Genomic DNA, 24521 nt, shown 5'->3' with positions numbered 1-24521 from the left:
AAGCAATGCTATAACACCTGGGACTTCAAGCTTCTAAAAAAAATCCTGCTCTTTTTTTTTTTTTTGCAAGCCACCCCAAACTTAATTTTAAACACACTTTTTTTTTTCAAGGGGTAGCACACCCCAAACTTAATTTTAAACATTCTTTTTTTTTTTTTTTTTTTTTTGAATAACTAACAATACAAATATAATAATGGCAATATACACAAAATATGGTAATTCTCCCCCAACTTAAAATTCAACATTGTCCCCAATGGTGAGAATAATAAAGTACCACAATGAAAACACTCACCCAATTACCACGCTACAAAAATTGCACCCCTCCCACCCCCTTCATGACACAACAAACAAAATCTTGGAATAATAAGGTGCTCAAAGGGTATATGGTGAGAAGATTTGTATTTAGCTAGGCTTACATGTGGTAAAAAAAAAAGGGATTCAATTATGCTCAAAGAGGGTGACTAGGGATAAAATAATATCATGGTTGGCTCAAAAGGCTCAAACGGTCCACAAATGGCCTAAATCATGTCTTTGGTTAAGCATTGTCTAGGATTTCGCCTCAAGAGAGAATCAAACAAAATTCTAAGACTTGTGAGATCACAAAATCATATATTTACACAAACTTTCACCAAATCACACACAATAAAATGATCAAGGCATTCGTGCTCAAAATTAGACATATCTCAATCAAAATGAAACTAGCACAAGAATTAGTCACAAGCTCAAACAATATTTACATTTTTCAACAAGCTATGCACACTATCAATCATGTATTAGAATGTGGAAAATCACCAAACCAAAGCACATATGCCTAAAAAAATAAAATTCAAACAAGCAAAATAAAAGAAAAGAAAAGAAAAAAATAATATTTAGTTTCCCAAAACATGTTAAGCACAAAATTCTCAAATATGTGTGAGCAAGTTTAAAAATAAATAAAGAAGAGTTAAAGAAGAACTCCCCTAGGCAATGATGTGCAAACTTGCTTGTGTCAACCTCCATAAGTGAGTCCAATTCTATTTGACTTTATGCTTGCACCTACAAGAGAGAAAAAGAAAAGAAAGAGAGAAAAAACTGCAATGCAATTGTCAAAGCCATTTAACATTGCATGTTTATTGAATTTGAAACAAAATAAAGACAAAGTTTAGAAAGATTGGGTTGCCTCCCAAGAAGCGCTTGATTTAAAGTCGTCGGCTTGACTTTTTGAGAAGCACTCATCAAAGAGCGGCTTCCGCCCATAGAGAGTAGCATATGCCCTCACGAATGGGTCTTTGTTGTGGACGCCCTCAAGCTTGGCGAGATATGGAATTGAATAGGCACAATGCTCAACTTGACTTGAATTCGATGAATGCACAAGATGGATGCCAAGGTACCATGCCAATGGTGGAGGAGGAGGTGGTGGCCAAAAAGGATCTTCATAAACATGATATTCCATTACCACGAGCTCTTTGACTTGAGGAATGCAAAAATGCTCTTGCTGAATTTTTTCAAAAACTGGGCAGTTTTGCTGTGATAATGCTACAGCATTATGAGCAGCAATAAATGTTGACCAACTTGGAATGCTTGCTTCCTTATCTTTTATTTCACTACTTTGGATTGAAGTGAGCTCTTGTAATTGCTCAAAATTTTCCCCAAGTATCTCCAACTCATCACCACTCCTCAAAATGACATTTTCATTTTCTTCTTTCTCCCTTAAATTTTCCATATCAATGCCCAAAGTTTCATGGTGTTTATCACACAACTCATTGACCAAAAGCTCAAATTGGTTCTCCAATTTCCTCAAGGATGAAGCTTGGCCTTGAATTAAGGCATCATTTTTAGCCATGAACTCCATCATCAACACCTCAAGTGAGCTTGGTTGAGCCATTTGATGAAGATCTTCTTCTATGTTGAACTCTTGTAAATCTTCTAAAATCTCATCATTTGGTCCTTGAGTGTAAGTGTCAAAATTTGGCTCCAAATTGTTGTAATTGTCCTCCCAAACATGGTCATTGTTTGGACAATTACAACACCACTCATTGTACTCCGCCATGTCTTCCAACATCCAATAGGCTTCATCAATTGATAGTTGGTAGAAATTGGCGGTACCATTTCCTCTTTCTACCCATTTTCGTGTGCTTGGATTCAACCCATTTAGGAAGATTTCTAGTTGACATTCTTTGGACAACCCATGATATGGAAACCTCATTAGGAGTGCCTTGTATCTCCACCATACTTCATACAAGGACTCCAAGTCATGTTGAACAAAATTCATAAGGACTTGTCGATGAGACATCCCAAGTACCTTGAAAAAGGAACCAAGACAAACAAACAAAGCGTAAAATAGAACAAGGAAATAAAACTAAACAAATGAAACAAAAAAACCAAATTGATAGTAATTAAGTTCCACAAATAAAATTTCACTAAATCAATCCCCGGCAACGGCGCCAAAAACTTGTTGTGAAAATTGTGTACGCAAGTATACGCAATCGTAACAAGTAATAAAGTGATAAATCGAGTATCGTCTCCACAGGGATTGAAAATTAGAAATTGATTTATAAAACTAATTACTCACAAATTGGTTTTAACAAAAGAATAAAATAAAATAAAGTGATGAGAATATGTAAAAAAAATATATATTAATAAACACAAACTATGAAGAAAACAAGCTAGAACTATTAAATTGGCCTAAAAAATGCAAAGTTGATATAATGGTGCAAATGAATATTGTTGCAAATTGATGGTGTCAACTAGGAATTTAAAATGTCATAATCCTTTTTCCAAAGTATTTATGGTTTGATTCTCTAATTAATTAACATATTCCTATGCCCAATTAATTTAAGAATATCAATTTAAGCACAATTCCTTCAAGTCATACATGGTAAATAACATATTCCTATGCCATTTACAAATCACATTTTTCCAAAGTGATATTCATGCATCATTCAAGCAATTCCACTAACCCTATTTTTTCCAAAATTAAGATTAGCTAGTACCTACTAATGGTGATCAAGCAAAAGTAAGCAATTGCACAATAAACACACTTGAATGAACAAAATCAATTCACTAAAACATAGCAACAAAATATCAAATCACAATTTAAGTCAAGAAAATAATTCTAGCAAAAAGAAAATTAACTCATAATAGATTGTGCAAAAATTACAAAATTTAAAAGAAAAGAAAGATAGAAATAAAAACCCATTTAGAGCTTGTCACAAGACTCTAAGTTTCTTCTCCAAATTGCTCTTCTTCTTCCTCTTGATTTTTGCCAATCTCAAAATTAAAAATGCTAAATTAAAACCCTAAATAAAACTATCTCTCTCTCTCCTTTCTTTTTCTTCTTTTTCTTCATTTTTCTTCTTTTCTTCACTGTCAGCCGCCTCCTCTTTTTTCAATCCACTCACGCCACTGCCCTTCTCAATTCATCATATATATATATATCTCTATCTATATAATGTCTTCTTTTTTTCATTTCTATTTTTTTTTTCAAATCAAGCCCTCACTTGATTTTCTTTTCTCTTTCTTTCTTTTTTTCTTTTTGGCCCAATCTTTCTTTCTTTTGACTTTCAACTAAAGCCCAATAAATATAGCCCATCAAGTGTAAAATGTTTGGGCTTTTAGTCCATTTCACTTTACATCAAATATTAGTGGTCATTAGTGAGTCCATCCATGAACATTAATAGTACTCTTCATTTGAACTAATGTGACAAGCCCAAAATACACATTTAAACTTTCTACAAAATAAAAACAAAACATTGAGATTAAAACTTATAAAATGGGAAACTAAATAAAATTGATAAAATATTACAAAATTAATTGAAAAATACTAAAATTACTATTTATGCATAACTAAATAAAACCAAATAAAAGTCACTAAAATAAACTAAAAATACTTGAGAACAAAGCTAATTTAATGCCCAAAAAGATATAAATAACTCTATTTTCATAGAGTTATCAAAATCGCCAAATTCTTCTTCACTTTAGTCACAAATAGTGGCAACAAGTTGTCCACACTCATTTTTGCCTTCATGCTCAAGAACACCCGTAGTTGACTATCTTTCACTAAAACCTCAGGTGGAAACTTAGTGCCTTTCATGTACATGTAAAGAACTTCTAACTTCAATTCATACACCAAGGGGTCCACCTTCAACTCCTCATGCAAAATTTCACGCAACTTTTTCAGTGTACAGTCAATGTCCAATATCAATATCTTACTTTTTGAGGAATCAAATACCCAGTTGAAACCCTCCAAAGTCCAAACTCCATCATACAGTACAGGCACAAATACAGATGAATCTGTCCCAAAGAAATACAAACAAATAAACATAAAAAATCAGCATACAATATCGCACATACATCGCACAAGGTACTACGGAAGTCGCACAATGTCGCCTAATACAACTTCAATATGCTGGAGTATCATGGCGCACAATAATCACACACAAATCGCATAAGGTCGCAGATTAAAACATACATGTTAAAATCGCATAATGCTGCACAAATGTCGCACATAAATCGCATAACATCATAATCGCACACTAATCACATAACTATCACAAATGTCTCATACAACTATAATATGCTGGAGTAACATGTCGCACAATAATCGCACACAAATCGCATAAGGTCGCAGATTTAAACATACATGACAAAATCGCATAATGGTGCACAAATGTCGCGGCAGTCGGCGGCAACGGAGAGAGCAATGAGAAAGAGAGACAAAGTGAAAGAGAGAGAGTGCGAGAAGAGAGAGAGTGAGAGAAGAGAGAGAGAGAGAGAGATCAAACGAGAGGGAAAGAGAGAGAAAGGAGGGGCTGATTTTTTTGGGTTTGAGGAGAGGGCATTTTGGGGTTACCATTAAAAGATTGGCATAGTTACCAAATTCTTAGGATGATGGTATAATTTAACACCATTACACATTTTTAAGCATAACATGTCAAATTTCCCTTTTCAAAATACCACATTTCTTTTAAAATAAGGGCCCAAATATTTATTTTTCCTATGATCCACTAAAATTCAGGGCCAATCTTACTTATTGTCTATCCTATAGAGATGCAAATGATAAAATTTACATACAAATTGTGAAACAAAAAGACAAAGACCTATTCCATATGGTAATTTTTTTATCATTTAAAATAATTTTAACTAAAGTATGAACAAGAAGTTTATCATCTTTAAGTTCACAACATTATAATTGCAAAAAAGAGAACAAAAAGAATAAAGTTTTACAAAATATCATCCCTATCAACACAAAAATTGATCAGTAAAGGGAAATACCGGGTAAGCTGTCACACTGCCTGGGGGAGGTTAAGTGGGATGATTCTGAGACGGTGTAGGTATAGAACTACACAGTTAAAGAGGGCTTAAATAGATTGATTGGTACTACCTATATCAACAAGGTGCATCTTGTTTTTCGGTAGTCCATCACGAAAGAACTCCACAGTTAAGCATGCTTAGCCTGGGATAATTTCAGGATTGGTGAACTCCTGAAAATTTTTCTCAGGAAGTGTGCAAGTGAGGACAAAACATGCTGAAAACACTCGTGTTGGTCTGTAGAGTCAGTCATCAGTCCAGAAAGCAGTCAGAGTGACATACTCGTGTATAAGAGTCATTCATTCCGTAGGTGTAAGGGTCCAGTAAAAGCTTGAAGCAGGGACGTTACATAAATAGATCGTTATATTTAGTTGTAACACAAAAAATGTAACCATACTATTATGCTACAAGAATTATTTTCTTTGCAAATCTCAGACTTTGAACACTGATTGACTTTCACAACACCTAGGGTACTAGTAAAGATTAATTGCAACATTCATGTAAACAAAATAGAGTTAGTTTGAAAGTTCATGCTCCTGCTGATCTTTTATCTATTGTAATGGTTGAAAGTTTATTCTAATAAAGTTTACCATTTTTCCTTCAAAAAAAAAAAAAAATAGAGTTAGTTTGGTAGTTAATAGTAACTAACTTTTTTTTTTTTTTTTGAGGGAAATAGTTAATAGTAACTAACTTTCCATTAAAAAAAATATTTAATTTTGAGTGGAACTCTCAACTTCCACAAACGGTTTAATAAGAATTCAATCTTCATCGTATTTGAAACTTTAACACTCTTATTAAATTGACATTATATTTAACATTATTCGAATAATACCAACAAAATTAACTTAACATCCTCAAACACCCTCCTAATAAAATCCATGTCCCAACTACCATTACCAAGTTTCAAATCAATGAGATAATATTTCTAGAGGTCGAACTTATCGAAAATTTTAAAATTATTGGCCTATAATGCTTAAAAATTATTCATTTCTCCCAATACTTCTTAGTTCACACCAAAAAGGCATTAGACATTTAAGTGTTAACTTCCAAAATGTTGCCATTAAAAAAGTAGGCAGCCCTAAGAACTTCAAAAAATTTACCAACTATGCCTAAACAATACGATTTTGATTTTCTTTGTTAACAATTATGACATATTTACTTAAGATTAATAAGAATAGATTGTATGGTATTAATTCTCATACAATTATTTATTATATTTTGGAAGTAAGAAATTAGTGGCGCTCGAATAAATTAGGGAAAAAATAAAAAGAAAGATTATCTCCCATTTTCATGAACAAAGCTCATAGAAGAGTGTTTGAAATTATATTCATCATAACACCCAATCAAACATGTTTTATGAACATAGAAAAGGTAATAAAATTGCTCGAAAATGATTAATGAACAACTTAGGCTTAACAAAACTACAAGTCATTTTATCTCATATAATATAATGCATGATAACTATATCATACTTTTACTTGAAAGGAACAACTAATACTATTAGCTTAGTTAACATTATAATATTACATTTTCATCAGAACAAAAATGTTGGAACTTTGGTGATCTAAAATCTAAACCTGAAACATAGACACACACAGTTTAGTTGCATCTTCAATAATGGAATCAGTTTACAAAGAAAGAAGAAAAATAAAAATCAATGTCTTCTTTGGTTTGCTCGGTTTTTCGGGTGTTTTCCTTTTATCTTCCATTTATTATTCCCGCCAGGTTGATTTTTCTCTTCTATTTCGCGAACCTTGCGCTTCCTGAAAAGATCAAAGATTAAGGCATACAACATCAGTAACCAAATAAGTTAGATCAGAGAAAAACCTTTCGCCAACAGAATTTACTATCAATCAATCTTCCTTACATTCAATTAGAATTACTAATGCATTACTAATCTCAATTCTAAAACATGATTCGGAAAATCAATGTTATGCTTAGATGTGAAGCACTTAAGGATTGAGAAAAGTGGAGCAAAACAATATCCAAACAACTTTCTCTAAAGTTCTAATCCCTCTTTTGTGAAAACCAAATGCAAATATATATGTTGGCTCTTGTTTTGCCCCTCTACCTCGATAGATCCAATATCCAACCGGAGCCTACGATTTATTTATTTTCATAATGCAAGAAACACGACAAAAGCATAAATCATTTCAAAGCCTATCTTACCTGTAAGCTCCAAGAGTGCGATCAGAGAGCAGCTCGGCTGCAAGAGATGTCTTCCTTTCTTTCTTTGTTAATCTACCATCAAAGAAATCTAGTGGAGACTCTATGATTGTTCCCACCTGATTAATAGCAATAATTACAAAGAACAAAAGAAAGGAAAAAACACTGTCAAAGGATTTCAAACAAGGAATATAGATTGAATTGGAATATTTATATACTGCCAATAGGATGGTGGTATACACTTGCCTGGAAATACTTGTTTGACTTTGATTCACCCTTCTTGTAATGCCTTTTTGGATCCATCACATTCCTCAACTATAAACATATGCCAAGTATAATGCGAATCAGTAAAAGCAAAATGAATTTTCCCAAGAAAGAGTTTCTACAATTACATGAACTTGCAAGCAAGTAAATGAAACCCTTTTATGTTTTCCATTGATGAACTTAAATTAAGTCTAGATGAAATAACTTGTAGGATATTCATCCTTTATCTCAAAACAAAAGCTAACAAGGCACGACTAAAATCATACTCAATTTTTGGCTGGAGATCAAAAGGGAATTTTTTTTTAAAAAAAAAAAATCAAAATGCTCGTACTTATGTCATGTGTTAGGTAGAATGACCAGAATGTTGCAATTTGATTGATCCATCTCAGGTGGCATTTAAATCAGATGATAAAAATAGTAACGAAAATGATAGGGCTGTAATGCTTATTCATATAACGGTGATTATATTGTAAAGGCATTACAAAGTTTTTGAAATCAACTAAACAATGGCATTGTAATGACGATTCTATTACGATTATGTTATTGGTAACAGTTGAATACAAGGAGAATTTCAATGAAGCAAAGCTTGCCTAGAAAACTTGGACACTCGCTTATCTCATTCTAACAAAAATATCACCAAACAATATAATAAGCAGGAGGACACCAAGGTGATTCTCAAAACCTTCCACCTAAGGTTCACTCAAGTGAATGGGTAGGGGTGAGTATTTGACTGAGTGTGTGGTCCGAAACTAAAATCTCTGCAAGTGTAGTTGGAGGGAACAAAGAAGAAAAAGAAACGATACTTATACCGCAGTAATAGAGGCCTTTAAATAGTTAGCCCTAATCCCAATTTTCTGGGACAGCTACTCTACATTACATCATATGTAATTAATACAAGAAGATGAAAAAATTAACTCTTTCGAATAAGATTACCACGATAAAGACAAGGAATGCAATCTCAAAGAGAATAAAAATTCAATTGGATTTTACAATGGGCAAAAGTTATGAAGAAATGCAAGAATTAAAGGCCGTGGACTTTATTCTTTAAGTGTTAACTAGTATAATTGTACAGGGGTAAAAAATTTATTCAACGTTAAGAGAAACAAGCAAAGGATTAACTATGCGTAATGATCAATAAAACGAACTTTGAATAGGAAATATAAAATGGTCAACGACAACTGCACCTTAAGCAATTGAAGATCTTTTTGGAGCTCAGGGGTGATGGTTGGTGCGGGCATGTCAAACCTAATTAAAGTAGAAAAGTAAGTGTAAATTATAGATAATTACAACGGTAGCAAATATATAGATACAAGACAAACAAAGTAGGTACCAATTATGCCCAGCAGTATCTTTGATTTGTTTTCTGAGTATCCTGTTTAACTTCTTAGGGTCATTTGGTGGAACAAAAAGCCCATCAACAAGCTCTGAACTGGGTTTCCAAACTACACTGCTTTCAGGCTGATTTTTATGAGTTGTTGTAGCATTAGAAGCAAAGCCCTTTGCAGATGACAAATTGGGCAACTTTGGTTCCCATGATAGGCCAACCACTGCCTTGATTTCTGACATTCTATAACACAAAACAGCAGATGAGAATGAGAAGGAAAAAAAAGGAGCTCTTTCTACACATAAAAACAACATGATTCAAAGAGTCACAGTCTAGGGCTGATCATGGGTTGGGTTTGCCGGGTTGAGGATATTTTTGTGGGCCAACCCAATTAAGTCGGCCTATAAAAAACTAACCCATTCAAATCACATCATATGTATAACCCAACCCATTTTTTACTTTATGGGTTGGGTTGGGTTGGGTCGGGTTGGGTTATAACCCTTATTTCATAATTAAAAAAAATTAGATCTGAATGTCATCAAAATACATACAAGAAACAAAAATAAAATAATCATACATAAAAAAAAATCATATGAAGTTACATCCCATTATTAAGTGTAAAACTATTAAAATTTTCCTCAGTGATTACGAACTGAAATAACAGTCTTCACCTCCAGGAAAATGCTGTGTGTTTAGGATGATTCCCTGCAATTCTAAAAACAAAATTACTCAATGTATTATAAATAACAAATTACAACACCAAAACAGTTGCAATTGAATCTTGTAAAACATTTGCATTACAATATAGAAAACTACTATCAAAGTAAAGCCATCATTAATTACAATTTGCAAAGACTAATCTATCACTGAACAGATGAGAACTAGCACCACAAACTTTGCAAACTGCAATGAAATTTAAGCAACGAACCCTATATATAGGGTATAAGCAACTGAGTAATCAAAATTAAATTAATTTAAACTTGGATTTATCACTTTTGATAGAACACCTTAACAACCTGTCAATTCGAAACCTATAACATATGTCAACTCCATAATAATCAAATGTATTACTAACTCTAACTCTATAAGGAAAACAAGCTTTGCTGTAATATAATATTTTGTTCAGATTTTTAGGACAATTACAAAACAAGAAAAATCAAATACAACCAAAAAAATAAAATAATAAAAGTAAATAAAAAAAATAACTATTAACCTTTTTTTTTTGGAAAGCTTTGTTGAAGGACGTCAACATAGGGGTCCCTACCACCAGATAATCTAGTTCAAAATAAAAAATATCATCTCACAGATTCAATGTAAAGAATAGCATTATCACGGATTTAATACTAAAATTAACAATATCACAGATTCAATATCAAAAATATTATTATTACAAAATTTAATCATTATTTTCAGTACAAAACAAATAAGGTTAAGACCTGAGGGTGAGAAGTAAGAGTCGACGGTAGGTAGGGTTGCACCTAAGATTCGACGGTAGGATGTGCCAATGATGGTCTGAGAATCTTCCAGAAAACCAAATAAGAAAAGAGACAGAGAGAATGAGACTGAGATTAGATTTAGTGTTGAGAAAGAATAGCAATAGCATTTATCAAACAAAAGGAAAGAAATGAGAAAAAAAGAGCAGAGCAAAAAGATTAGCATACCTCTTTGGTGAATGATTTTCCTCTAGAGATGAGGAATGTCACCGGTCAGAGAAGCATGGTGGCTTGGTGAGACTTTTGCGTGCGTCGAGGAGAGAAGAGGGAGAAATCGCAACTGAGAGGGGGGAGGCGGCTGAATTTGTGTGTGTGTGTGTGTGTTATTTTGTGTCTAGGGTTAGAAGTTAGGGAAATGGGAAAGGGAAAGGTAATGGGCCACGTTTAATGTAAAGCCCAAATATATAGAGTAAATTACGCATACGGACGGAATTTCAAAATTAATATCACAACTAACGATGTTTAATTAATTGTGAAATATATAGTTAGTTTCTTGAACAATTATATACGTAGGTTTGTACTTATTATTTTGCTTTTTTTTTTTATTTCTTTTTCTCTTTCTTTGTATGTACACACTACTTTATTTTTTATTTTATATTTCTTTCTTCTTTTTCCTAAACATCAATTCATCTCCTTCCTATTCTTTTTTGGGGATTTTTTATATTTATACATGATTAGATAATTATTTATAAAAATAACAAAAATAATTTTAATTATTAAAAATAAGGTTAGTAATACCGAATAAGAAATAATGCACTGCATTATTAATTCATTGTCAGCGTCACTTTTGCTGACCTTTTTTTTTCCCTTTCTGTTTTTTTAACAACAAATTATTTATTTTTTCCTTTTTTAATTTTTAACTTTTATCATTTTTTCTAACTACAATATTATTTTTGAATGTCATCATTTTAAAATGTGTAAAACATATATTCAAAATCAAAAATAACTTTTTAGTTTTTTTTTTCCTAATAAACCTTTTAATTTATTTTTTTCATTGTTGTTAATAAAAAGAAGGGAATCATCTCATATAATATTTTTTTAACTTTTTGTTTTTATTTTTATGATTTCAGTTGTTTCGGTAGTTGTTATTTAAATTTAAGTTGTGATTTAGATTGCTCCATTAGTTGATATGTAGGTTGCTATATGGATTTCCATAAAAATGTGAAAAAAAACTACTTTAAAATGTAAAAATAAAAAAATCCCCTAAAAATATATATTTAAAAATTACTATAACATGTTATTAAAAAAAATAAGACACGAAAATACTAATTTGTTTGTAAAATATTATTATCTTTATATATATATGGAACACTTCTTAATGGGTATTACCCATGAATGGTTACTAAACAAATTTAACTATAAATATTAATTTTAAAAATATCAAACCTTCGAATTTTAATCTAATAACGAATAATTAAATCACAAATTTAAATTTCTATTCTTAATTTAACTACTTAATTAAAAAAAATATCAAAAAATATCTCTTTTTACACTATATCAAAAATATGTTCATACAAAAATATTTAACTCAAACTCAAGTTTTTCTGTCATCATTTTAAAATGTGTAAAACATATATTCAAAATCAAAAATAACTTTTTAGTTTTTTTTTTCCTAATAAACCTTTTAATTTATTTTTTTCATTGTTGTTAATAAAAAGAAGGGAATCATCTCATATAATATTTTTTTAACTTTTTGTTTTTATTTTTATGATTTCAGTTGTTTCGGTAGTTGTTATTTAAATTTAAGTTGTGATTTAGATTGCTCCATTAGTTGATATGTAGGTTGCTATATGGATTTCCATAAAAATGTGAAAAAAAACTACTTTAAAATGTAAAAATAAAAAAATCCCCTAAAAATATATATTTAAAAATTACTATAACATGTTATTAAAAAAAATAAGACACGAAAATACTAATTTGTTTGTAAAATATTATTATCTTTATATATATATGGAACACTTCTTAATGGGTATTACCCATGAATGGTTACTAAACAAATTTAACTATAAATATTAATTTTAAAAATATCAAACCTTCGAATTTTAATCTAATAACGAATAATTAAATCACAAATTTAAATTTCTATTCTTAATTTAACTACTTAATTAAAAAAAATATCAAAAAATATCTCTTTTTACACTATATCAAAAATATGTTCATACAAAAATATTTAACTCAAACTCAAGTTTTTCTTTTCTTATTTTCTTGATAAAAAACTTTTTGTTTATTTTTTTTTTACCGATGGAACAATCTCAAATTTCATATGATATAAAAATAAGAGATCTTTTTAATTAGACAAAAAAATTAAGTATAAAAACTCAAAATTTTCTAATTTTACCCATTCATGGGTAATACCCATTAAGAGTGCACCCATATATATATTATATAAATATATATTTGTTACTAACTTTTAAAATCATAATTTTATTTGAGTTATATATATAGTTCATGAAGATACATTTATGTTACTTTTTTGTTTGCTTATTTTTATATAGTAACGTTTACGTTATTTTAAAATATATTTAAATCTAATAAAGTATAATAAAATACATAAAATTACTAAGTAGCTTATATTAGCAAAATAAGTATAACTTTCTTTTCAAAATAAGTTTATATAGAATATATACTATATAATAACTTTTATAAAAAAATTACAAACAATTTTTAATAATATTAATCAGTTGACACATTAATTTTGAATTTTATTTAAGTTATTACTTATTACTTTTTTTTATTAAGAAGCTATAAGGTTACTTTTAATTCTGAAAATTTTATTCGGTAAAAAACCTATAGTTCTTTTCTTATAAGTTATTTTTAAAAACAATCGAAAATGCTCTACAAAAAAAATTTGTGAGAATACAATTTAGTAACTAAAATGTTACCTATTTAATACTAGTCGGAAAAAATATATATCTTTAATTTTTAAGAGTAGATCGTAATAGTGTAATTTTTTAGCACAAATAATTATTAATGTTGTGACTTGAAAAATATAATAAGAAATTGATCAATATTGTTTCACAATATAAATTTATGTAGTATACAATTTAGTAACTTTTAAATATTAAATAATAAAATATATTTTTAATAACCAATAAAATTAGTTGATATATTTTATTTTGTTTAAACTTAAATTTTGATTTTGCTTTTTAGTTAAACTATAAATTACTTTTAATTTAAATTATTTTTTCTAATAATAGTAAAAAAAATATATGCTTCCCTCATATTAAAATGATTGCATTGAAAAATATATCATAATGATAGAACTTTTAAGACTAAACAATTATCTATGTAATTGGAAAATAATTTTAAAACTACTTTTTTTAAAAAAAAAAAAACCAGAAAGTATAATTTTGAAAAGAATCATATTGTTATTATCAAAAATGTACTTTCAAAACAGGTAAAAAAAGAAGGGAAATTTTTATATCTATACATAATAATTAAATCAATTACAATAATACCGTACAAATTTAAAATTATACAATTACAGCAACACGTTAACTATTATATACCTGAATAAAGTTAATTATATTTAGTGTTTGTTTGTTTCCTTAAACAAGCTATGATGATATTTTCTCACTTCTTAAAACTTCAAAAATAAATTCTGACAACATTACTTATTATTTGAGCTCAATGACACCTTCATGATCTACCTTTATAAAATATATATTTTGTCATTATTTCTAAAATCAAAATAAACCAATTAATTACCTATTATATCAATAAAATAGTACAATTACATTTATACAAGCAACTTTATTTTAATTAATTAATTGAAACTTAAATTTATATTTTAGCTAATTTTTGTATTATTTTCAAACTTAGAAACCAATAAATTACAATATAGGATAACAGAGATACTTATATAATTCAGACAGTTATCATATATAATTTATTTAGCAAAAAAGCTATGTAGGATAGGTAGTCAATAATTTTTTATCAATTATAAAAACTTATTTTATGTTATATTATTTGAGATACATTTTTGATTATTTCTAAAATTTATTTTGAAAATCTTAATATGCCAAATGAGTTACATTTAGATCATATTATATATCTTATAATTATTTAAAGTATATTTTGGTAACTTTTTATAAACTAATGAACAAATTATCATGCTATCAAAAAATTACTAGTGTCTGTAGTAATTCAACATATCAAAAATACACTTTTCGTTATCTTTTTTTTTAAAAAAAAAAAAAATTAACTAATTAGTTACTTTTATATTTTTTTTTTATTTTTACTTCATATTGTATGAGATACTTTTTAGTTATTTTAAAATTGTAAATATCTTAATATACAAATTACTTATTAAGTTACATATTAGTAACTTTCAAGTTTATTTAGAAACTCTGTTTCAAAAAAAAAGTTAATTTAGAAACTAATAAATTGTAAACCATATTTAGCAAATAGTTCCATTTAATATAAAAAAATTTATAAATTATATGCTTTATATTAAATAATTATGTGCATAAAAATATATTAATTTATAAATTACTATGTAGTAACACATATTATCAAAATACACATTTTGTTATCCATTTATTTATTATTATTATTTTAAAATAAACCAATTTCTTTATTTTTATCATATTATCTAGAATACTTTTAATTACTTTCAAAAATTACTCGTAAACATCTTCATATATGAATTGTTTGTTAAGTTACATACTTGTAACTTTCAAGTTTATTTTAAAAACTAATTATAAAAGTAAAATGTAAATTAAATAGAAAAGTAAACCCGTGAATAACCAAGTATTTTTTAGCAACCTTTGAATTTGGTTTATATATCAAATTTTGTTCAATTTAAAAAATTAGTTACTTTTTGGCTAACTAAATGAAAAAAATAAATAAACTACTTTTGAATGTAGTTATTTTAACATGTAAGAAATACATATATTTTTCATTTGTCATCATAATACAAAGCAACTAAATCAACTATTTAGTTTTTGGTGATACCTAAAATGAAACTTAGAAGCAACTACGAAGTTACTTTTCTACATACAACACAAAAATAATTCATTCTTTTTTTAATATGTATATTTTGATAAAAAAAAAATAGTTGCTTAATGATGACAATAAAAAATATTGTGATGTTGGGATTTTAGTGGGGGCCAATGATATTTTAACTAGTAAATTAATCCTATACACTAATTAGTTACTTGTTTATAAAATTTTTACTTTTATAATTATTTGTATACATTGTTGCAATTTAACTAATGAGTACATAACTTTTTGAAAAAATAAAAAAACGAATGAGTATATAATTAGTATGGTAAGTAATTAAGTAATTACTTTGATTCTAAAGAAGACAAAAAATATATGGTTCCACATCTCAAAATGATCATATTGAACATTAAATCGTAATTGTATAATTTTTGAAGCTAAACAAATAGTGGTGTGATTATAATTTTTTCTTAAGTTGCAGAAAAAAAATATTTATTTTATTGTTTCTATGTATAATTACCTAATTTTTAATTTTACAAGTCTTCCTTAAAAAGAAAAAAAAATAAAGAAGAAGTTGTGAGCTTAGCTATAAAATGTGAACAGTACCAATAGTTTTAAAACGGTATAAAAGAACGTTAAATTTGTTATTGAGATAGATTAAGTTATAGTTAATAATAAAAGACAAAAAGCGTGTCTATATGTAAATATCTCTTTTTCCAAACCAATTAACTTTCGGCCCATAATTATACAAGTTGGTCGGCCCATTTTCGGGTTGGGTTGGCCGGGTTGGTCGGCCCAACCCTACCCATGATCAGCCCTAAGTCACACTGAGCATAAGTAACAAATGTACCAGAAATAAACCTTTCAAAAATAATTCAGTTTCCTAGGGTTCCAACTACGGAGCACAGCGAGCAAATTGGGTGGTCTGCGCAGTTTTTTATTTGGCGGGTTTTTAAAAGTGCAACCCATAACCCCATTTAAGCAGCGGTTTTGGGTGGATTATTGGGAGGATTGGATTAAATGAAATTAATGATTAAGAAAGAAAAAAGTTGTAAATTTTATAATCTATTAGTTTGTTAAATCTGTAAAAAAAAAAAAATATGTGGTTCATTCACAACAAAATAATCCATCCTTCAAGCATCTTTCTTAAATGAAGATTTTGTTTTAATGTAAGAAATTGATAATACAAAACATATACCAGAGTAAAATAAAAAGAATATGCTAAGACCAACTTGCATGGTCTTTTTTAACCAAAAATATAGCTACAACAATTTTATTATTTTGCATGAAGAATGCATTTTAACATTCAAGTAATCATAATAGCCCATCCTGATCTGATAAGAATAATGGATTAGAAGATCACTTTTAGATCAAAGATGATATTAGAAAGAAGAAGAATGAAGGGTTGCAAATAAGAAAAATAATCTGTTAAAGATAACCAAGAAAAGAAAAAGTTTGAGAAACAAGATAAACTAAACTAAAACTAAGTAGAAGAACAAGACAGAAAAAGAAATCAATACACGAATAAAACAACCCAAATTAGAATATCAGATAGAACCAAATCAACATTTAGGAGTCAAAGTAAATGGAATCTGTCCCAAAAACATTGAAAAAAAGCAAATTTGATCGGTGAATACACAAAGGAAACTACTATTACAACAATATAATACCAATGCTATGGAATTAAGCAACCAAAACCTAAATTACAGGGTACTACAAAGTGCTTCAACAAAGTGCTTCAGAAGGTAGTTTACTCATTAAAATCAATACACAAATAAATATAACCCAAATTAGAATATTAGATAGAACCAAATCAACATTTAGGAGCCAAAGTAAATGGAATCTGTCCCAAAAAAATTAAAAAAAAAACAATTTTGATCAGTGAACACTTAAAGTAGGGCTGAGCATCGGTCGGTTTGGTCGGTTTTTTTATAAATAAAAATCCGAATTTCGGTTTTCGGTTTGGATTGGTTCAATCCGAAAACCGACCGACCAATCCAGAAACATCCTTAAAACCGACCAATGTGAACCGCGGTTTGGTCGGTTAAAACCGACCAAACCGATTTTTTTTTTGTGTAAAATATAATAAAATTGTTCACTTTATTCTTCTCACAACAACACCACACAAAAGCAACACAAAGACAAACACTATCAGTATTTGGACCATAACAAAAAGACCCCATTCATTCCTTGTCTCTCCCAATTATTCACACTCTAATCATATAACCAACAATCATGTCACAACACACAACAACAACACTATGCACAATACAATGTATATACAACAAAAAAGATCACGGGATTTTGCTACCCCTAATTCTACACCAACAAATACCAGAGAAGAGAGTTTTAATTTTAAGAGAAAGAAAAGAAAACAACAATACAAGAGTACTACGAAGCTGTTTGTGTAAGAATACCTTAAACCAATTTGGGTTGTGCTTAGAGTGAGATATAGGTCGAGTCTTGGCAGAGTCTTGACACAGTTTTAAACCTGAAAATGAAACCTAAAATAATTTAAATTTTAAACTCAGAGCTGTTATTCAAATAAAAGATAAAGAGCATTAAATTTGTGAGAAAGATCTGAGAGTAGAATAAATAAAGAAAAATAAAAGAATGTACAAGAAAAAGAAAAAAAAATTACAATTACCTTAAATCTGAATATGGAAGATGGTGCTTGATTGATGTTGATGATGAGAAGAGAGTTTCGGATGGAGAGACGAGAGAAGAAGAGAGTGAGAGTAAGAGTGACTGGGTGAGTGAGATTGGGGGTCGGGGGCGGGGCAATGGATTATGGATTGAAACTTTGTTTGAAGTTTGAACTTTAAAGCCCTAAACTATGGCTATGGCAGAAAAAAAAAATGAGAGAGAAGAAGGTGAGTGTGGTGAGAGAGAGTGAGTCACGAGTGAGAAGGAAAGGGTTTGGAGAGAGAGAGTCAATCAAGTCAATCACTTTATTAAAGGTTTATACTTTTAAATTTTAATATTAATAAAATAATAATATATTATATATTATATATTATTATTTATCACTTATTAGTTATTAGTATACATAAGTAAAAAAATTAAAAAATTATATATGGAAAAGGTTTTTCGGTCGGTTTCGGTTTTATTGGTCGGTTTACGATCCGAAAAAAAACCGACCGACTATTGGCGGTTTAAACCGTTGGCGGTTTTTTCGGTTTTCGATTTCGCCGGTTTCGGTTCCAGCGGTGTTCGGTAGGTCGGTTTGAACGGTTTTTTCGGTTTTCTGGATTTTCTCGCACCTAACTTAAAGGAAACTACTATTACAACAATATAATATCGATGCTATGGAATTAAGCAACCAAAACCTAAATCACAGGCTAATATTTACAGGGTACTACAAAGTGCTTCAGAAGGTAATTTACTCATTAAAATCAATGAAGTTAATAAAAATACAAGACTATAAACCATAAATTGAAAAGCACAACAGAGATTAAATGAAGATTAAGAAGCACAGAAATAAATAAAAAATAGTTCTTTAACCTTTACCTGCGTGAGAGAGATAGAGTTAGAGGCGGTGCCGTAGAGCGAGGGATCGGCACTCGGCGGTGGAAAGGCCTGAGAAGAAGAGTGAGAGAGAAGATGAACGAGAGAGAGAGGTAATAACTGTAGTGTTTTTAGGGGTTTGTTCTTGTTCTTGTTGGGCCTTTAATATGGGCCTATTCGCTAGCCATTGAAGATGAAGGAATTATTTTTCCTAGAAAAAAAAAATTATTATGTATTTATACAATTTTTAAAATTTTATTTACATAAAATATGATATTTTGATGTATTTTATATTGTACTTCATATGTTAAGAAATTAGTGGCGCTCGAATAAATTAGGGAAAAAATAAAAAGAAAGATTATCTCCCATTTTCATGAACAAAGCTCATAGAAGAGTGTTTGAAATTATATTCATCATAACACCCAATCAAACATGTTTTATGAACATAGAAAAGGTAATAAAATTGCTCGAAAATGATTAATGAACAACTTAGGCTTAACAAAACTACAAGTCATTTTATCTCATATAATATAATGCATGATAACTATATCATACTTTTACTTGAAAGGAACAAATAATACTATTAGCTTAGTTAACATTATAATATTACATTTTCATCAGAACAAAAATGTTGGAACTTTGGTGATCTAAAATCTAAACCTGAAACATAGACACACACAGTTTAGTTGCATCTTCAATAATGGAATCGGTTTACAAAGAAAGAAGAAAAATAAAAATCAATGTCTTCTTTGGTTTGCTCGGTTTTTCGGGTGTTTTCCTTTTATCTTCCATTTATTATTCCCGCCAGGTTGATTTTTCTCTTCTATTTCGCGAACCTTGCGCTTCCTGAAAAGATCAAAGATTAAGGCATATAACATCAGTAACCAAATAAGTTAGATCAGAGAAAAACCTTTCGCCAACACAATTTACTATCAATCAATCTTCCTTACATTCAATTAGAATTACTAATGCATTACTAATCTCAATTCTAAAACATGATTCGGAAAATCAATGTTATGCTTAGATGTGAAGCACTTAAGGATTGAGAAAAGTGGAGCAAAACAATATCCAAACAACTTTCTCTAAAGTTCTAATCCCTCTTTTGTGAAAACCAAATGCAAATATATATGTTGGCTCTTGTTTTGCCCCTCTACCTCGATAGATCCAATATCCAACCGGAGCCTACGATTTATTTATTTTCATAATGCAAGAAACACGACAAAAGCATAAATCATTTCAAAGCCTATCTTACTCGTAAGCTCCAAGAGTGCGATCGAGAGAGCTCGAGCAAGAGATGTCTTCCTTTCTTTCTTTGTTAATCTACCATCAAAGAAATCTAGTGGAGACTCTATGATTGTTCCCACCTGATTAATAGCAATAATTACAAAGAACAAAAGAAAGGAAAAAACACTGTCAAAGGATTTCAAACAAGGAATATAGATTGAATTGGAATATTTATATACGCCAATAGGATGGTGGTATACACTTGCCACGGAAATACTTGTTTGACTTTGATTCACCCTTCTTGTAATGCCTTTTTGGATCCATCACATTCCTCAACTATAAACATATGCCAAGTATAATGCGAATCAGTAAAAGCAAAATGAATTTTCCCAAGAAAGAGTTTCTACAATTACATGAACTTGCAAGCAAGTAAATGAAACCCTTTTATGTTTTCCATTGATGAACTTAAATTAAGTCTAGATGAAATAACTTGTAGGATATTCATCCTTTATCTCAAAACAAAAGCTAACAAGGCACGACTAAAATCATACTCAATTTTTGGCTGGAGATCAAAAGGGAATTTTTTTAAAAAAAAATCAAAATGCTCGTACTTATGTCATGTGTTAGGTAGAATGACCGAATGTTGCAATTTGATTGATCCATCTCGGGTGGCATTTAAATCAGATGATAAAAATAGTAACGAAAATGATAGGGCTGTAATGCTTATTCATATAACGGTGATTATATTGTAAAGGCATTACAAAGTTTTTGAAATCAACTAAACAATGGCATTGTAATGACGATTCTATTACGATTATGTTATTGGTAACGATTGAATACAAGGAGAATTTCAATGAAGCAAAGCTTGCCTAGAAAACTTGGACACTCGCTTATCTCATTCTAACAAAAATATCACCAAACAATATAATAAGCGAGGAGGACACCAAGGTGATTCTCAAAACCTTCCACCTAAGGTTCACTCGAGTGAATGGGTAGGGGTGAGTATTTGAAGTGTGTGGTCCGAAACTAAAATCTCTGCAAGTGTAGTTGGAGGGAACAAAGAAGAAAAAGAAACGATACTTATACCGCGATAATAGAGGCCTTTAAATAGTTAGCCCTAATCCCAATTTTACGGGACGGCTACTCTACATTACATCATATGTAATTAATACAAGAAGATGAAAAAATTAACTCTTTCGAATAAGATTACCACGATAAAGACAAGGAATGCAATCTCAAAGAGAATAAAAATTCAATTGGATTTTACAATGGGCAAAAGTTATGAAGAAATGCAAGAATTAAAGGCCGTGGACTTTATTCTTTAAGTGTTAACTAGTATAATTGTACAGGGGTAAAAAATTTATTCAACGTTAAGAGAAACAAGCAAAGGATTAACTATGCGTAATGATCAATAAAACGAACTTTGAATAGGAAATATAAAATGGTCAACGACAACTGCACCTTAAGCAATTGAAGATCTTTTTGGAGCTCAGGGGTGATGGTTGGTGCGGGCATGTCAAACCTAATTAAAGTAGAAAAGTAAGTGTAAATTATAGATAATTACAACGGTAGCAAATATATAGATACAAGACAAACAAAGTAGGTACCAATTATGCCCAGCAGTATCTTTGATTTGTTTTCTGAGTATCCTGTTTAACTTCTTAGGGTCATTTGGTGGAACAAAAAGCCCATCAACAAGCTACGAACTCGGGTTTCCAAACTACACCGCTTTCAGGGCTGATTTTTATGAGTTGTTGTAGCATTAGAAGCAAAGCCCTTTGCGGATGACAAATTGGGCAACTTTGGTTCCCATGATAGGCCAACCACTGCCTTGATTTCTGACATTCTATAACACAAAACAGCAGATGAGAATGAGAAGGAAAAAAAAGGAGCTCTTTCTACACATAAAAACAACATGATTCAAAGAGTCACACTGAGCATAAGTAACAAATGTACCAGAAATAAACCTTTCAAAAATAATTCAGTTTCCTAGGGTTCCAACTACGGAGCACAGCGAGCAAATTGGGTGGTCTGCGCAGTTTTTTATTTGGCGGGTTTTTAAAAGTGCAACCCATAACCCCATTTAAGCAGCGGTTTTGGGTGGATTATTGGGAGGATTGGATTAAATGAAATTAATGATTAAGAAAGAAAAAAGTTGTAAATTTTATAATCTATTAGTTTGTTAAATCTGTAAAAAAAAAAAAAATATGTGGTTCATTCACAACAAAATAATCCATCCTTCAAGCATCTTTCTTAAATGAAGATTTTGTTTTAATGTAAGAAATTGATAATACAAAACATATACCAGAGTAAAATAAAAAGAATATGCTAAGACCAACTTGCATGGTCTTTTTTAACCAAAAATATAGCTACAACAATTTTATTATTTTGCATGAAGAATGCATTTTAACATTCAAGTAATCATAATAGCCCATCCTGATCTGATAAGAATAATGGATTAGAAGATCACTTTTAGATCAAAGATGATATTAGAAAGAAGAAGAATGAAGGGTTGCAAATAAGAAAAATAATCTGTTAAAGATAACTAAGAAAAGAAAAAGTTTGAGAAACAAGATAAACTAAACTAAAACCAAGTAGAAGAACAAGACAGAAAAAGAAATCAATACACGAATAAATACAACCCAAATTAGAATACCAGATAGAACCAAATCAACATTTAGGAGTCAAAGTAAATGGAATCTGTCCCAAAAACATTGAAAAAAAGCAAATTTGATCGGTGAATACACAAAGGAAACTACTATTACAACAATATAATACCAATGCTATGAAATTAAGCAACCAAAACCTAAATTACAGGGTACTACAAAGTGCTTCAGAAGGTAGTTTACTCATTAAAATCAATAGACAAATAATTGCAACCCAAATTAGAATATCAGATAGAACCAAATCAACATTTAGGAGCCAAAGTAAATGGAATCTGTCCCAAAAAACATTAAAAAAATGCAATTTTAATCAGTGAACAACACACAACGGAAACTACTATTAGAAAAATATAATATCAATGCTATGGAATTAAGCAACCAAAACCTAATTTACAGGGTACTACTGCTACAAAGTGCTTCAGAAGGTAATTTACTCATTAAAATCAATGAAGTTAATAAAAATACAAGACTATAAACCATAAATTGAAAAGCACAACAAAGATTAAATGAAGATTAAGAAGCACAAAATAAATAAAAAATAGTTCTTTAACCTTTACCTGCGTGAGAGAGATAGAGTTAGAGGCGGTGCCGTTAAGCGAGGGATCGGCACTCGGCGGTGGAAAGGGTTGAGAAGAAGAGTGAGAGAGAGAAGATGAACAAGAGAGAGAGAGAGAGAGAGAGAGAGAGAGAGAGAGAGAGAGAGAGGGGTAAAAACTGTAGTGTTTTTAGGGGTTTGTTCTTGTTATTGTTGGGCCTTTAATATGGGCCTATTCGCTAGCCATTGAAGATGAAGGAATTATTTTTCGGGTAAGTTGAAAAATACCACTTTTATTAGTCAATTGATTAAATTTACCTCTAATTTTATATTTAATTGAAACATACCTCTTTTTATATGTATTGTACCCACAATACCCTGAAATAAGAGAGTCACATGGAGAGTATCTTAAAGTGACATGGGCAAAATTGGTACAATGTTTAGAAAAAGAGGTAAAAATGATAGACTTTAAAAAAGAAGACAATATACAAAGGGTATAGAGTGCAATTTCCTCACAAAAAAAATTATTATGTATTTATACAATTTTTAAAATTTTATTTACATAAAATATGATATTTTGATGTATTTTTATATTGTACTTTTGTTAATTTTTTTTTTATTATTTTGATGATATTTGGATATTATTTTATTTTCATGTTACTGTTATGTAATTTTTTTTATTATTTTTATAGAATACTGTAAAAACATATTTAAACGTAAAAATATAAAAAATTTATAAATATAATGATTTATGTAATTGATGATTGATTGGGCTTTAGGTTGGGTGAAGACATTGTATTTTTGTAAATTACACAAAAAGATTAAAATAAAAATTATATATGATTTTATTTAAAAAAAAATTCATACCTAATTTTTTTTTAAAAAAAAAAAATTGAAAATATAAATGAAACTAACTATTGCATTAAAAGAAAATAATGTGAAAAAGAAATTTCAAAAAAATATTAAAAAAGATTTTAAAAAAATAATTTAAGTTAATTATTCTCTTATATTGGGTGCACTTATAATTTTATAACTTTATAGGGTGCAAATAAATTTTTTCTTATATTTTAAAGAATATACAATTTTTTAAATATTTTTACGAATTTTAACTA

General features: G+C 29.5%; 1 protein-coding gene, 2 long non-coding RNA genes and 1 pseudogene across 13 annotated transcripts; all 4 read right to left on the bottom strand.

The window, feature by feature from the left end:
- Window positions 1-6701: 6701 nt before the first annotated feature.
- LOC115721958 (rRNA-processing protein fcf2) lies at window positions 6702-10913 on the bottom strand. Of its 10 annotated transcripts, none has more exons than XM_030651075.2 (9): window positions 10705-10913; window positions 10480-10563; window positions 10258-10318; window positions 9715-9750; window positions 9050-9286; window positions 8904-8964; window positions 7702-7770; window positions 7459-7574; window positions 6702-7052 (listed from the first exon to the last, which is right to left on the bottom strand). In XM_030651075.2, exons 3-9 carry the CDS (start codon window positions 10293-10295, stop codon window positions 6944-6946), a joined length of 666 nt encoding a protein of 221 aa, XP_030506935.1. In that variant the 5' UTR covers window positions 10296-10318; window positions 10480-10563; window positions 10705-10913; the 3' UTR covers window positions 6702-6943. The 10 variants fall into 10 exon arrangements, 9 of the variants coding, with proteins under 9 accessions (XP_030506935.1, XP_030506938.1, XP_030506936.1 ...); XM_030651078.2 differs by having other exon boundaries at window positions 9715-9756; window positions 10257-10318; window positions 10705-10899; XM_030651076.2 differs by having other exon boundaries at window positions 10480-10555; window positions 10705-10885.
- A 5689-nt stretch (window positions 10914-16602) lies between these two features.
- Window positions 16603-18646, bottom strand: LOC133030965 (uncharacterized). Of its 2 annotated transcripts, none has more exons than XR_009684519.1 (3): window positions 18128-18646; window positions 17898-17984; window positions 16603-16814 (listed from the first exon to the last, which is right to left on the bottom strand). It is a non-coding gene; the product is annotated as an uncharacterized LOC133030965 (long non-coding RNA). The 2 variants fall into 2 exon arrangements; XR_009684518.1 differs by having other exon boundaries at window positions 17898-17971; window positions 18128-18633.
- Window positions 18647-19724: 1078 nt separating this feature from the next.
- Window positions 19725-22056, bottom strand: LOC133031017 (rRNA-processing protein fcf2-like; annotated as a pseudogene).
- Window positions 22057-22428: 372 nt separating this feature from the next.
- LOC133030966 (uncharacterized) lies at window positions 22429-23997 on the bottom strand. The gene is made up of 2 exons (XR_009684520.1): window positions 23432-23997; window positions 22429-22652 (listed from the first exon to the last, which is right to left on the bottom strand). It is a non-coding gene; the product is annotated as an uncharacterized LOC133030966 (long non-coding RNA).
- Between the last annotated feature and the right edge of the window lie 524 nt (window positions 23998-24521).

Source organism: Cannabis sativa, chromosome 9 (genome assembly GCF_029168945.1).
Source record: "Cannabis sativa cultivar Pink pepper isolate KNU-18-1 chromosome 9, ASM2916894v1, whole genome shotgun sequence".
Classification (NCBI taxonomy): Eukaryota; Viridiplantae; Streptophyta; class Magnoliopsida; order Rosales; family Cannabaceae; genus Cannabis; species Cannabis sativa.
Note: the sequence above shows the minus strand (reverse complement) of the source record. Positions and strands in the feature narration are given on the sequence as shown.

Bases quoted from the DNA above. Each gene is read 5' to 3' on its own strand.
- LOC115721958 (XM_030651075.2), bottom strand. From the start codon at position 10,295: ATGTTGACGTCCTTCAACAAAGCTTTCCAAAAAAAAAA. The intron at 7,771-8,903 runs GTGCAGTTGTCG...ATATGTTTATAG, and splicing joins AAGATCTTCAATTGCTTAAG to TTGAGGAATGTGATGGATCC. The intron at 7,053-7,458 runs GTAAGATAGGCT...TGATCTTTTCAG, and splicing joins CGCACTCTTGGAGCTTACAG to GAAGCGCAAGGTTCGCGAAA.